This window comes from Homalodisca vitripennis, chromosome 4 (assembly GCF_021130785.1).
Source record: "Homalodisca vitripennis isolate AUS2020 chromosome 4, UT_GWSS_2.1, whole genome shotgun sequence".
Taxonomy (NCBI): domain Eukaryota; kingdom Metazoa; phylum Arthropoda; class Insecta; order Hemiptera; family Cicadellidae; genus Homalodisca; species Homalodisca vitripennis.
In genome coordinates this window covers 83,277,841-83,290,522 of record NC_060210.1, presented here as the reverse complement: position 1 = coordinate 83,290,522, position 12,682 = coordinate 83,277,841, and the positions used below count along the sequence as shown (strand labels likewise).

Sequence of the window (12,682 nt, the reverse complement as noted above, 5' to 3'; positions counted from 1 at the left end):
TAGTACTGTTAACAATTCTAGCAATTTCTTAAATTTGAATAATATAAATTAGGATAAAAATGTTGCAATATTTATAACTCTTTTTGGTACCCTCCAATACCAAACCCCCACAATAACTAAAACGGCTGATGATAGATTTCTTACCTAGGGTAAATTTATCCTATCAATTTCACAAAGAATCTGGGGTTTGTGTTTATACAATCCAAATTGGCTCACGGTTCCTATGCTGTACTTAAGTATTATTGCATTGAGTGATTTTATAGGACTCAACCACAATATATATGCCATTAAACTAGTTGTTTTTTATAACTAGCTGAAGGAAGAAAAACAACAATAATATTTGCATTGTAAATAAGTATTTATTGGAAAGTGTTATAAATAGGATGTTACAAAAATAGTAATTTTCGGTATGATTATAATAAATTAACAGTTTATGTACAAAAATAAATTATTATTTTCTAACTATGCAGTTTATATTGGCAAGGAGAGGGTCGGGAGGGTGGGACTATTTGCCCAGCAGGATCTTGCGGGTGGCACCGAAGCTCTGGCCGGCCTGGGTGGCTCCCTTGTTGGTGCCAGCTTGCAGACCGATAACCATCTCTCCAGCACGCAGCTGCTCTTCTGTCCACTCGCGGCGGTTCTCCTCAGATGGTCGGGGGCCCAGGAATGGGCCTTGGAACTCAGGGTGTTTGTAACACTGCAAGCACATTCACATGATTGGGGGTCGGAATGTGGAAGTGTATTTCCCGTTTATGGTTAAAGTAGGGAATTATTCGGACTTTACACTTACTTTTCGGTTAAGGCAAATAAAAAAAAAATCTTTAGCCACAGATCTTTATTACTGTATACTTATCTTGAAGAATTGAGAAAGCATTACATCATTATTCCTCACTTAGTTATAGGCAATTAAAGTATTATTTAGGGGCATTTTAAAATCAAGCGTGTTAGTTTTGTTATATAAAAACATGAATGACAGAATAGAACAAAAAATATATAATTGACATACAGAACACAAGGGCTCTATGGTATGAATAGTGAGAGACCCAGGTTCGAGTACCAGTGGATACTATTGCCGTTCATACGGATTTAGTGAATTTTAAAAGTTGTTTGACAGGTATTCACAAGTTAGTTTGCTTATTTAAACATGTGGGACAGAAGCCAAAAAAAAAATTGATGGACAGAACACAAGGGGTCTGTGGTGTAAAGGTCAGCAGTAATTTTTGTTGATCAATCTTTTTTGAAATATATATCATAGATATATATATATATAGATACCATATATCACAAACTTCTGTGGCGGTTGGTACTCATCATTCCAAACAAAAAATATCCGTTAAGAGGTATCAGCTGATTGATGCTCCAGGCAAATGCAAGCGTACCTTTAAAGTGGTTGTGCGCGCATATGCGTTGACGGATTTCGTTGAAGAAAGTACCATTTGAATTGTTACAAATAATGTCAAATTGTTGGTAACTTGTAATTTTTTTAACTATACTTGTTTTTTTTTATTTGACTTAACATTTTCAACATGGGCCATTTTGTTATTAAAGCAAATATCACCAATATTTTTTAAAGTTTCCTCTTGTTTACTGTACAAAACTTGGTATACGTAGCTTTACTAGTTCTAGAGATAATATATTTTTATCAAATACAAAATGGCGGCCACAGGAGTTTGAGCACGCTATATATATATATATATATATATATATATATATATATATATATATATATATATATAATATAATTCATAAGATCTAATTGTCATTTTCAACATACTGGTATCATCAACAACAATATAATTGCAATTTAAAAATTAGTTATAATAGTTAAATTAATTTTAAGATCTTTATTTCCATCAACAAGACAGCATTCTAAAAATGTCATATCAATTCATAAAAATAACAGCCTGGACAACACTTACGGTCCTGCCAATAGCATAGATGGTCTTGGTAACGTTGTTGATGTTCTTGAATTCCCACAAGTCCACAGTCTGGAACATGTCGACATCAGGAACTCCAAACTTGGCACATGCCTTATGGAACCTGTCATAATACACAAGTTAATGTTTGCATTATATTTATGTTTTCATTTTAATATTTATTTAAATTTGTTGTCGTTCATTGTACGATGTGGGAAACGTTTTAAAAAGTTGGAAAATATTTTTTGGATATGTTTCTATATGGAAAAATAAACAAAGAAGCAAGGGCGGATTCAGTTCAGACTTTCTGAGGAGACCGCCTAGGTTTTAGTGACCATTATCTTCACTGTTAACAAGTTGATATTGCATTTTGATACAACATATTTTTTACATTTGATTGTGTTAATTTTGTCTGTTTTTATGTCTTATGAGTAGACTATTTTATTTTATGTTGAAAGAAAAATCCATCGTTAATAGTTTCAAATTTAGGAGAAGTCTGATTAATAGTTTCACGATTATAGTAGTTAATAGTTTCAGGAAAACTGAGGAAAAGAGACACAGTTGTCAAATATACATAAAAGTTAGCTTGTAAAAATACAAAATTTTTATAGATTATTCTATTTGAACTGATTAAAACAATGGAATAAATACGTATTTACTAATCCCATGCAATCCATTTAACTGTGTATTCTAAAAATGTAGACTGGTTGTTGCTGTTTAATTATTATTTAATTTCTTAATATATATAAAATAAAAAATATTAACGTAGGTCATCTGTGACAACTTTGTGTTCAACATGAAAATGGACTTTGAAATCGTTTCACGACACATGCACAATTGGAAAAATAGATTAGTTCTAACGTGATGGATCCAAGATACTGGAAGAAAACGTTAACTATGTCAAAATAACTATTTATTATCCAGCAGTGACAGACTGTGGGACTCCCTTGCGGACTACCCACTAAACCCCCTACGGGCCACGGAGGCCCAGGCCGGAACCCTTTCGGATGACATCTTGCCTGGTCCGTGTGTCTTAAGTCCCATCCAGGACAAAACTACTTGTTTCTGGAGCTAGGGGTCAGTCAGGCATCCGTCTTCATGTTTCTGATGAAGGATCGCATGTACATGAGTGGTGACTGCATTCCATGCGTCCTCACTCTGCAGCATCAGCTCCACAATAGTGTCTCCACAACTGTGGTGGCGAGCGTTCGCCTGGCCTCGGTGAAGCGCCCGCAAGCGAAGAAGGTGTGATCTTCCTCCGGGCAGTAAGCACACCGAAGCGACCTGACTTTTCCCATCCTGTAGAGGTACTTCCTAAAGTAACCGTGCCCCGTCAGGAACTGACACAGGTAGAATTCTATCTCTCCGTGGCCACGATCTATCCAGGGTTGAAGCTCTCGAATGAGACGTAATGTCCAGCGACCGTCCGATCCTTCCGTCCACCTCCGCTGCCAAACCTGCAGAGTCTCCACCCTGGCAGCAGCCAAGGCATCCTCTCTACCCCGCTCGGCAGCCTCCCGAAAGACGGTCTGTATCTCGATGGCCAGCAGATCAATAGGAATCACCCCAGCCACGACCACCACGGCCGAACCGGAAACGGTGCGATAGGCGCAGGCGACCCTAAGTGCCGCTCTTCTCTGTACCGATAACAGCCTTTGACTGTATCGCCTTATCCTTATGACACCCGTCCAAACCTCTGCGCCATACAGAAGGGTTGAGTTTACAGTAGACATGAGGAGGCGTCTCTTACTTGACCTAGGGCTTCCTACGTTAGCTATCAGCCTGCCGAGAGACATAACCACCTTAGAGGCTTTGTCACACACCGCCTGAATGTGCTCCCAATACCGAAGACGGCAGTCGAGTAACACACCCAGGTACTTCGCCGCAGTCCTTGTCCGAACCTCGACACCCCCCACATTCATAAAGATCAGAGTGGGGATTCTCCGTCGAGTGAGCATAACGATTTCGGTCTTGGCGACCGCCAGCTCAAGTCCGTGGCTCATCATCCAGGCATTGACCTGAATCATTACCTGATTAGAGCGTAACTGTGCCAAGTCCGGGGTCCTCGCCGTGATGACAGCAGCTACGTCATCGGCATAACCCACGAGGAAGACGTCGTGGGGCATCTCGAGGCGAAGCAAACCATTGTATGAAACATTCCATAGGTCTGGACCGAGAATAGACCCTTGAGCCGCACCGGCAGTGACCTCTTTCGTTCTCATTCCGTCTTTGGTTTCATACAACAGCCGACGGTTCTTCAGGTAGTCCTGCACAACGACCAGGAAATAGTCGGGCACGCTGAAGTCCCGCTGCAACGCCTCCAGCATGTCCTCCCACCGAGCAGAGTTAAACGCGTTCTTTACGTCAAGGGTGACCAACAGCACAATCGGCCGAGCCTGGTGACAGGCTGTTTCGGCTTGCTGGGCGGCACTGATCACCTCTGTAATGGCGTTCAGAGTTGAGTGTCGCTTTCGAAAGTCGTGCTTCCGGGGAGAGAGATCTCCGGCGGCTTCGATAGACGACTGCAATCTGGGTTTCAGCAATCTTTCATAGAGCTTCCCCGCGGTGTCAAGCATACAAAGTGGCCTGTATGCCGACGTGGAGTTCGGGTCACCTTTGCCTTTGTTGATCAGCGCCAACCTAGCAACTTTCCAGCGCGACGGGAACACACGTGCTTCCAAGCATGCATTAAACATATTCAGCAGCAAGAGCGGATAACTCGCCGCCACAACCTTAAAAGCCTTAGCTGGAATGCCATCAGGTTCTGGAGCCTTCTTGTTGTGCATGGTAGACACCGCTGCTACAAGCTCCTGCTCCGTAAAAATGGGAACGTCTGGAACCGGCCTCGCTACTCTCTCCTCCCGCCTAACAGGGTGACTTGGGAAGAGAGCTTCCACGATCGCCGAAATCATTCCAGCAGGCATTTCCGTGCTGTTAGCCCCCATTCCTCCGAGCTTTTTTTCTCACAAGTCTGTATCCTCTTCCCCAAGGGTCCGAGACTCAGAGCTTTCTTAGCAGCCTTGTGCTCTGCCGACCTAGTTATAGCTTCAGGCCGGTTTCGAGCTCGCTGCGCTCTACGTCTGCACATTAGTGCAGTTCTCCTGCGCTTGCCGATTTCGTCCGTCCACCATTATACATTAATGTATACCGGTATACATTATTTATGTTTTTACTACAGTTAATGAAAATTATGTTACCGGTTTCTTAAATAATGGTTCCTCACTTCACACAAAATTCTACTAATTTTGTTAGAAATATAGAAGCAGTATGGAATGTTAATTAGTTTGTTACACAAGTATTTATCATTTTTCATTAACTTGTAAAAACATTAAAAGTCCCTACATTGGTGTTACAGTTTACTTACATAACATAATTATACATAATTCAAACTCATACCAAAGTATTGGTAACGAAATGGACAATCGACCAGTTAAAAGTAAAGTTTAAGTTCATATTATGTTGTGATTGTTAGTGATGGAAATATAAAAATTGATTAAGTATGTATCAAAGCCAACTCTGCTCCTGCACGTCTTGTGCAATGCATTTGGAGCAATTTGAATAAGACGCTTATTAAGTCAATGAAAAAAGATTACCAGCTTAAGTGTGAACATACAGTGATGTGATTACAATACCACACATTTTCAAACATTGTTATGAATGACTGCTTGAAGATAGTCCAGTGGTGACAACAGGAGAGATAATTACAGAACCACTTAGTACTAGCATCTGCTTTACTTAACCTACTTAACCTCATAGCAGACACTCAGAGCCGATATTTATATTTTGGAGATCTAACTTTCTATTTAATTTTCGCAATTTTAGTACTGTTATAATACCTGTAATAATATCTTCATTTATTACACGTTTGATGATTATAGTTTGGTTGTTATTGAAGGAAATGCATTATTTATTCCAACATTAAAACACATAACTGTGGAATATAATATAGTACGTCACGGAAATACGTCTTTATTTAGGTATTTTTGTGTGTGCGTATTTACTATAATATTACAGAATAGATAACAATCTATGTATAAATTAAGTGTGCAATCAATAAGATATGCCTTTAATTCATAGTTGACTAACGCTCTATTTAAATTTCTCTAGACGTGCTTTACAATATTTTTACCCAAGCAATGTACTAGATTTTTTGAATAATCTGTACTATAATTATGACAGGGTATAACTATACAAAAGAGATTACTGTGTCTAATTTTATACTAATATTGAAAAACCCACAAATGGTGCAACATATTGTAGGTAGAGTACACTAATAGGTACAACCCCTACCTACCTTAGGAGGAGCTTAGATTAAACTCTGATGAAAATTTCAATAGTTGTCTGGAACAAACCACTACTGAGTGTTGTGTATTGTGTACTCCAACACAGAGACCAATGAGTCAGCTCACGTTTGTGGTTTAAAGACCATCTATAATATAAATTTAAATCTTACTTATCAGTTTAGATTTTTTGTTACATTTCAGACACAACATTTAAAAAAAGTTTTCAAATACGACAGTTGGAATGTATTATATTTCTAATGTTTATATTATTTTTATAAATGCCTTTAAAATTGTAACTTTGTATTGTATAGTTTACAAGTGTTTTCCCCACGTATTTCTCCAAATTTGTGTGCCTCTTGGTTTTTTGGTAAAATCTACACAGTTAAGTTTCTTATTAATGTTTGCATTTCAAGGTATACATACATTGGTAACACAACTTCACATTCTAATAAAATATTATAATCATACTACGCAAACATATGTACTACAATTATAGGTGAAATTAAACATTAATTAGAGGAACACTATGTTTAAAGGAATGATACGTGAATATTTAAATTTTATTAGTGATTATAACGTAAGAGTTTAACTACTGATAAACTCTATAAGGTCTTAAAACGTTATTGTAGCTTTTTATAAAGTAGGTATATTATTATTATTTATTATTATTATTTGAAACACTTAAAACATAAACGTTCTTAGATAAGAAATGCAGTAGAAGTGAGAAATGAAGGTTTATCAAAAGCTTATAAAACATTCATTTATATTTCAAATGAAATGTAGAGGCATCACTTTACACTTTGATGAATATCAACGAAACCATTTATTAAATCAATACACACACACACACACACACACACACACACACACGCGCGCGCGCGCGCGCGCGTGTGTGTGTGTGTGAAAAAAGTAAAAAAAAAGTAAAGAATGTCTTATTTTACCAGGCGAAGTTAGGGCTAAGAAGCCCTCTCTAACACTTAACCTGGGGACCAACGGCTTAAAGGTGACTTCCGAACCACCACCAATGGCCGATCAGGCGGGCCGCTTGCAAGGACAGGATCGCTCAGTGGTCACCTGTCCAAGCAGCAGCCACGCTCGGCGTTGCTTGATCTGGTTATCTTGCGATAACCGCCGTACCCACTACACTGCGCCATTGGCCATTGTGTGTGTGTATTATATACGAAAATGTTTGACTTAATTTGTAATTTAAAGATTGCATCAACCGTATGTGTGTAAAATGATTGTATAATTGAATTAATGTATACATAAATGAAATAATACTAATTTTATCTAATAGTAAATGTAGTTGGGTTGCACTCAAGGTTTGATTACCAAACATTTTAAGGAGAAGCCTAACGGATTTTAATTCTCTAATAGGCATGTACACGAATGTGATGTGGTACACCTGGCAGTCCCACAAGAAACAATGTATTGGTCTTTTGTTGTTAGAGATGAATGCCCTATAATTAATTAGGCTAGGTAATTCTAGGTCGAAGTAGACAATTTTAGTGCAGTTACAATTTTCTCATACTGTTTATTTAAATGTTGCCTAATGGTTTGTATAGAATGTTCACTTCCTAATCATGCTTCAGCCGGTGATAAACCCGGCAGCCAAAAGTTGTTGAGCCGTATCGGTTTTGCTAATCAACAGATAAGCCAGCAGATGTTTTGCTTGTAGCGTTGGGCACGGCAGGGGGGTTAATCGATATACAAACCAGCAGCTGGGGTGACGTTTGTTTGGTATACTATGGTCCTCTGATCTCCTAATACTTTAGAGGCCAGCGTCATGTGGCAACAACGTACACCCCACTACTTGGCAACAGCGCCGCGACGCCCGCGCCCCCACCCTGCCCACTCATATCCCTTCCACCGCCCTCCTCATGTTCTATTGTTGCATCGTACCCCTCCAGTTCAATCGTCATATTTCCTTTAGAGTTGTAATTCATTTTAACATTGTTTAAATGGTATTAATCGTTTAAAGACGCAAATTTCTACGAAGTCTAAGAATATTTTCTTTTTCTTCATACATCTCGGAACTTTAACACACTCGGCATTTTTATATTGAATCGTTTAAGATAATTGAGAAACTGTATAAAATGCCACTCCCAGGCGTCCGCGCATAACTTGCTTGTGTGAAAACACCTTGAAGAGGCAAGAACTGGTGCACATTTTAATATCATCAGGGTTGGATATTACTGAGAAAACGACTCCATTAAATCATTTGCCTATGGGAATCTTTTCATCGTTTTTTGTTGTATGTATTCACTGTAATTTTTAACCATTAAAAGTATAAAAAGTACTATATTCATAAGAGAGCCTATCCCATTCAATTTGTTCCGAGAAAAATTTATTTTCCTTAATGCATTGCAAGACATAATATTTAAACTTTACCGTAATTTCACGCTTTATGATTGGTTCAATTCTCGGGTAATGAGAAAAGTCGATGGAAAAACTAATTAAGCTTATTATGAAATTAAAAATACAAGTGATTTTATCAACTATGATTGGCTATTTTAAATTTATTAGACCTATTATAAACGTATGACTTAAAGAAATCTGTGTACATCCATTCTAGTAGTATAATAAATTAATGGTGTAAATGAAGCGTTATAATATTTTCTTTTCGTCAGTAAAACATGTTTACTTTTGGAACGTTTCCAAATTAGTGTAATTTGTCAAGGAAAATCACGTTGTCCAACGGATAAATATTTGGCGACACAGATTGTTAATATTTTCAATTATACAATGAAGTCAGAGCTAATTGGAGTAAAATAGCGTGCGGGGGTGTTAGCGTGTTGTCTGCCAAATCCACAAATCTACTGAAGTGACGGGGCTCGGACGCTCGTCAATCTATGTCGACCAGTTACTGGGCAGAAATAGCGGTTCTGCGAAACGAACAAACCGACAAGATGTTTACTGTAACCCGCCTTTATTGCCGGCCTATTTCCACACAAATGTCCACACACAAAATGTTTTAGTCGCCGGTTTCGGAATATGCAACGACTCGTTCGAAGTTGGAAGAATCGTCTTATTTTTCACGCACTTTATAAAATATTTATCTTTATTCGCCAATACGTTATTTTCCTAATCGTCAGTGAGAATGGTAATAGTTATACAATGAGGGAAAATAATAATTAATCGTAATAGCCTACGTCAACGGAATTTGTTTTTGTCATTACAAAAAGTCTGACGCCAAGAAACAAGATTTATATTACTAGAAATGATAGTAAGATTGCATTAGAATAATACAATATTGTTGCTTTAGTTTGTTGTATACATAGAAGTGTTTTTACAAGTGCAATAAGAATGATGAATTTTTAGTAATTGGAGTGCGTTAAAATCGCGTTAGTGTCTGTGGAGCAGTTGCTGCAGGAGCTAAAACCCAAACAAAGGGAGTAAAATTTATTGTTGCACATACACTGCAGCAGTGAACTCGACGGCAAAGGGGCGCGGGAGGCGTATTTCGATTTTTTCAGCGTCAAGATGTCCTGCCTCACTCTGGTCCCCTGATAGCGTTTCCCTGAATTGCGGGAAAAGTGCTACTGAAGCAGTCGAACCGGCGGGTGTGGGGGAGGGCGTGAGTGACACTGTCAGTCACGGGATCGGCAGAGGCTGTATTTGGGCTTTGAGTATCAGGGGGCCAGAATATGACACGGATAGAAACTCAGTTGTGGCAGTGGGCGGGGTGGCGTGTGTCGGCTGAGGGAAGTAAAGGTCGGGCTGGGTATCGGGGATTTAGAGGTGGGAACAAACCTCTGACAACACAGAGAAGGGACGCTTTTGTTTTATTAATTATACTATCTGAAAATTATACATACTGTATCTGGTAAACCTTTCTTGAATTATCTCCTTTTCTACATTACATATTTTATCATAGTGACAAAACTGTCATTACAGGTATGTAACGAATTAATTTGTTAAAAATTGAATCTTCTACATTGCTTAAAAATACTTAGCCTATCTAAACCGTAATGCTATTTTAATAACTAATAAATTAAAGAATATTTAGGCTGAACACGGACCCACAGTTTTTACATTGCATAATTGAGAAAATTGCGATGCTTACAAGAACTCATCACACGCTTAAAGAAACCTTCAAGGCTATGTTTCAGTTACTACTACCACAATGTGTGGCATTAAATATGCGAATAAGAAATTTGGCACATAAACATTAAAACGTCTTATTGCTATTATTAGCATTTAATCGTTAACCTTGTCCGCTGTTGTTTTTATATTTAATTCTTTAGTATATTTTAATTTATGAAGTAATTTTTCCGTTTCATAAGCAAGGTAGTGATAATGAGACATTCGGAAGAAAACTGATTGCTAAAGTATTGTTGGTTCAACGTCTTGTGGCTCGTGTTTTGATCTCAACGCCTATGTTCCTTTTATCTTCGATTATTCCAAAAAAGTAAATTAGAAAGGAAACGTTTGACAGTTTGCATTGGAATTCGTGGTTGCACAATCATCAACTTGAACTATTAGAGCAGAGAACTTTGTGCTATATCGAGTATTAAGAGGATACTGACTGGTTGATGTTGTCCATCATCTTGTAGTCTCCACCAGAGGTATTGATCCTGGTGATGAGGCCAGGTTGAAGACGTGCCATCAGCTTACACAAGATGATGCCGTCCCGCAGAGCATACTCGTAGGCCACTCCTGCAACAACGACAGCTCAGCAATGTTGTGTGTGTAGTCATAATAGGCTAAGGGATTTGAGCATGTATCCAGAGCATGGTAAGTTACAATGTAAAGACAACATCCCAAAACTTACGGAAAGAAAGTTTTATAAGACGTACTTTAACACATTTAAAGTATTAACATTTAAATAAATCATCATATTGCTGTAAGGTGTAGTCTCCCCCCGTTTTTGCAAGGACAATTGAATTATCATTAAGGTTATAACAGTCAATTTTGAGGGTATAATTCTACAATAAAACATAGTAGAAGTACATTGAATGTTTAAAAAATGTACATGCGGTGCCTTTTGTTAATATAAGCTTTTACATAATTTCATAGTTAGATCTTTTAAGGTTTTATACAGAAATTAACTAATTGTATTCGGACAATGTTTTATTCCTAAATCTTCGCCGTACCCAAGTACAATTTCAAGCATGTTTATAAATCTCATCAAATACGAGTAACATGCAGTGAATTGCCCCTACATTTTCAAAGTGGCAATATCGATACGTAGTAATTTTGCGTGAAGCGCCGTTCTGCTCATTTTTAGAAAGTAATCAATAACATTACCAACTAAAATAGTATTATGTTTGAACAATTAAAACTTAAAGCAGTTGGAACTCTCTAGTATGTTTAATTTGTAACAAAATCTCCAAATGTTAGATAACAAATATTTTATAAATTTAATCCTCAAATATATTATGATATGAAAAATTGAACGATTTGTGTTTGGATTACATTAATTTTGTAATATGTAATTTAATTATATGTATTAGTTTAAAGCCTCAAATGTACACATATAGTGACAGAAACTTCGTTTTCTCATGAGTATTGGTTTCAACCTATACAACCATGATTTAAATTCATTGACGATAAAACAATAAAGATAACAATACACAAGGGTGTTATTTACAAATAATACGCGGATCTGTAGCAAAAATCAATACGATATCCTTAGAAAGAACAACTCACTTCATTATTTTGGTTGCCCACCAAATAATGGATGATAAAACCTTAATATTCCCCAACACCTTTTTGATAAAATGCCAAACAAACCTTCTGGGAATCTTTCCTCTATCAGTTCCTCAATCCAATTCTGGGCCGCCGCTTCGTAGTCAGGGTCACGTTTGATGTTCTGAAAGAGAATTATGGGTTAATTACTCACACCAAACAAACCATCTGGGAATCTTTCCTCTAGCAGTTCCTTACGCCAACTCTGGGCTGCCGCTTGGTAGTCAGGGCCACGTCTGAAGTTCTGAAAGAGGACGATGGGTTAATTACTCACACCAAACAAACCTTCTGGGACTCTTTCCTCTATCAGTTCCTCAATCCAATTCTGGGCCGCCGCTTCGTAGTCAGAGTCACATCTGACGTTCTGAAAGAGAACAATGGGTTAAATACTAAAAAAAAAAACACACACACACACAAACACTGTACTCACCTTTTGTTGTTAGTAATTATGGTAAATATTTATAAAAACAAAACATCCATTAGTATGTTGTTATTTTGTACCAACCTCAAGTAAGAATGGTTTTCTGAATGTCGTCTTTATAGAATGTGTAGTACGAAAAAGACACGGGCTTCGACCGTTCGAAGGCCAAACAATGAACTAGCTTACTCTGCAAACTAATATTAGTTTTAGGGCAAGTTTATGAATTAACTACATCTTTATACAGGTTATTTCGTAGTTGTTTGACAAGTAATGAAGGATTGATAGAAGGACCACTACGTATTATTATAACTAAAAAGGTGTATTTTTTATAATATAAACATAAATTTAAAAAACTTGCAAACCTATTATCT

The 12,682-nt window shown here is 37.6% G+C and overlaps 1 protein-coding gene across 2 annotated transcripts in view; it reads right to left on the bottom strand.

The window, feature by feature from the left end:
- Window positions 1-339: 339 nt before the first annotated feature.
- The window catches only part of LOC124359654 (muscle-specific protein 20-like), a 48,502-nt gene continuing 36,159 nt past the window's right edge, over window positions 340-12,682 (bottom strand). The window contains exons 2-5 of one of the 2 annotated variants that reach the window (XM_046812576.1): window positions 11,936-12,014; window positions 10,729-10,858; window positions 1,920-2,040; window positions 340-697 (exon numbers count right to left, since the gene is read on the bottom strand). In XM_046812576.1, coding sequence (XP_046668532.1) covers window positions 506-697; window positions 1,920-2,040; window positions 10,729-10,858; window positions 11,936-12,014 — 522 coding nt within the window. In that variant the 3' untranslated portion in view covers window positions 340-505. The remainder of the gene's footprint in view (window positions 698-1,919; window positions 2,041-10,728; window positions 10,859-11,935; window positions 12,015-12,682) is intronic. The other variant, XM_046812575.1, reaches the window with a different exon arrangement.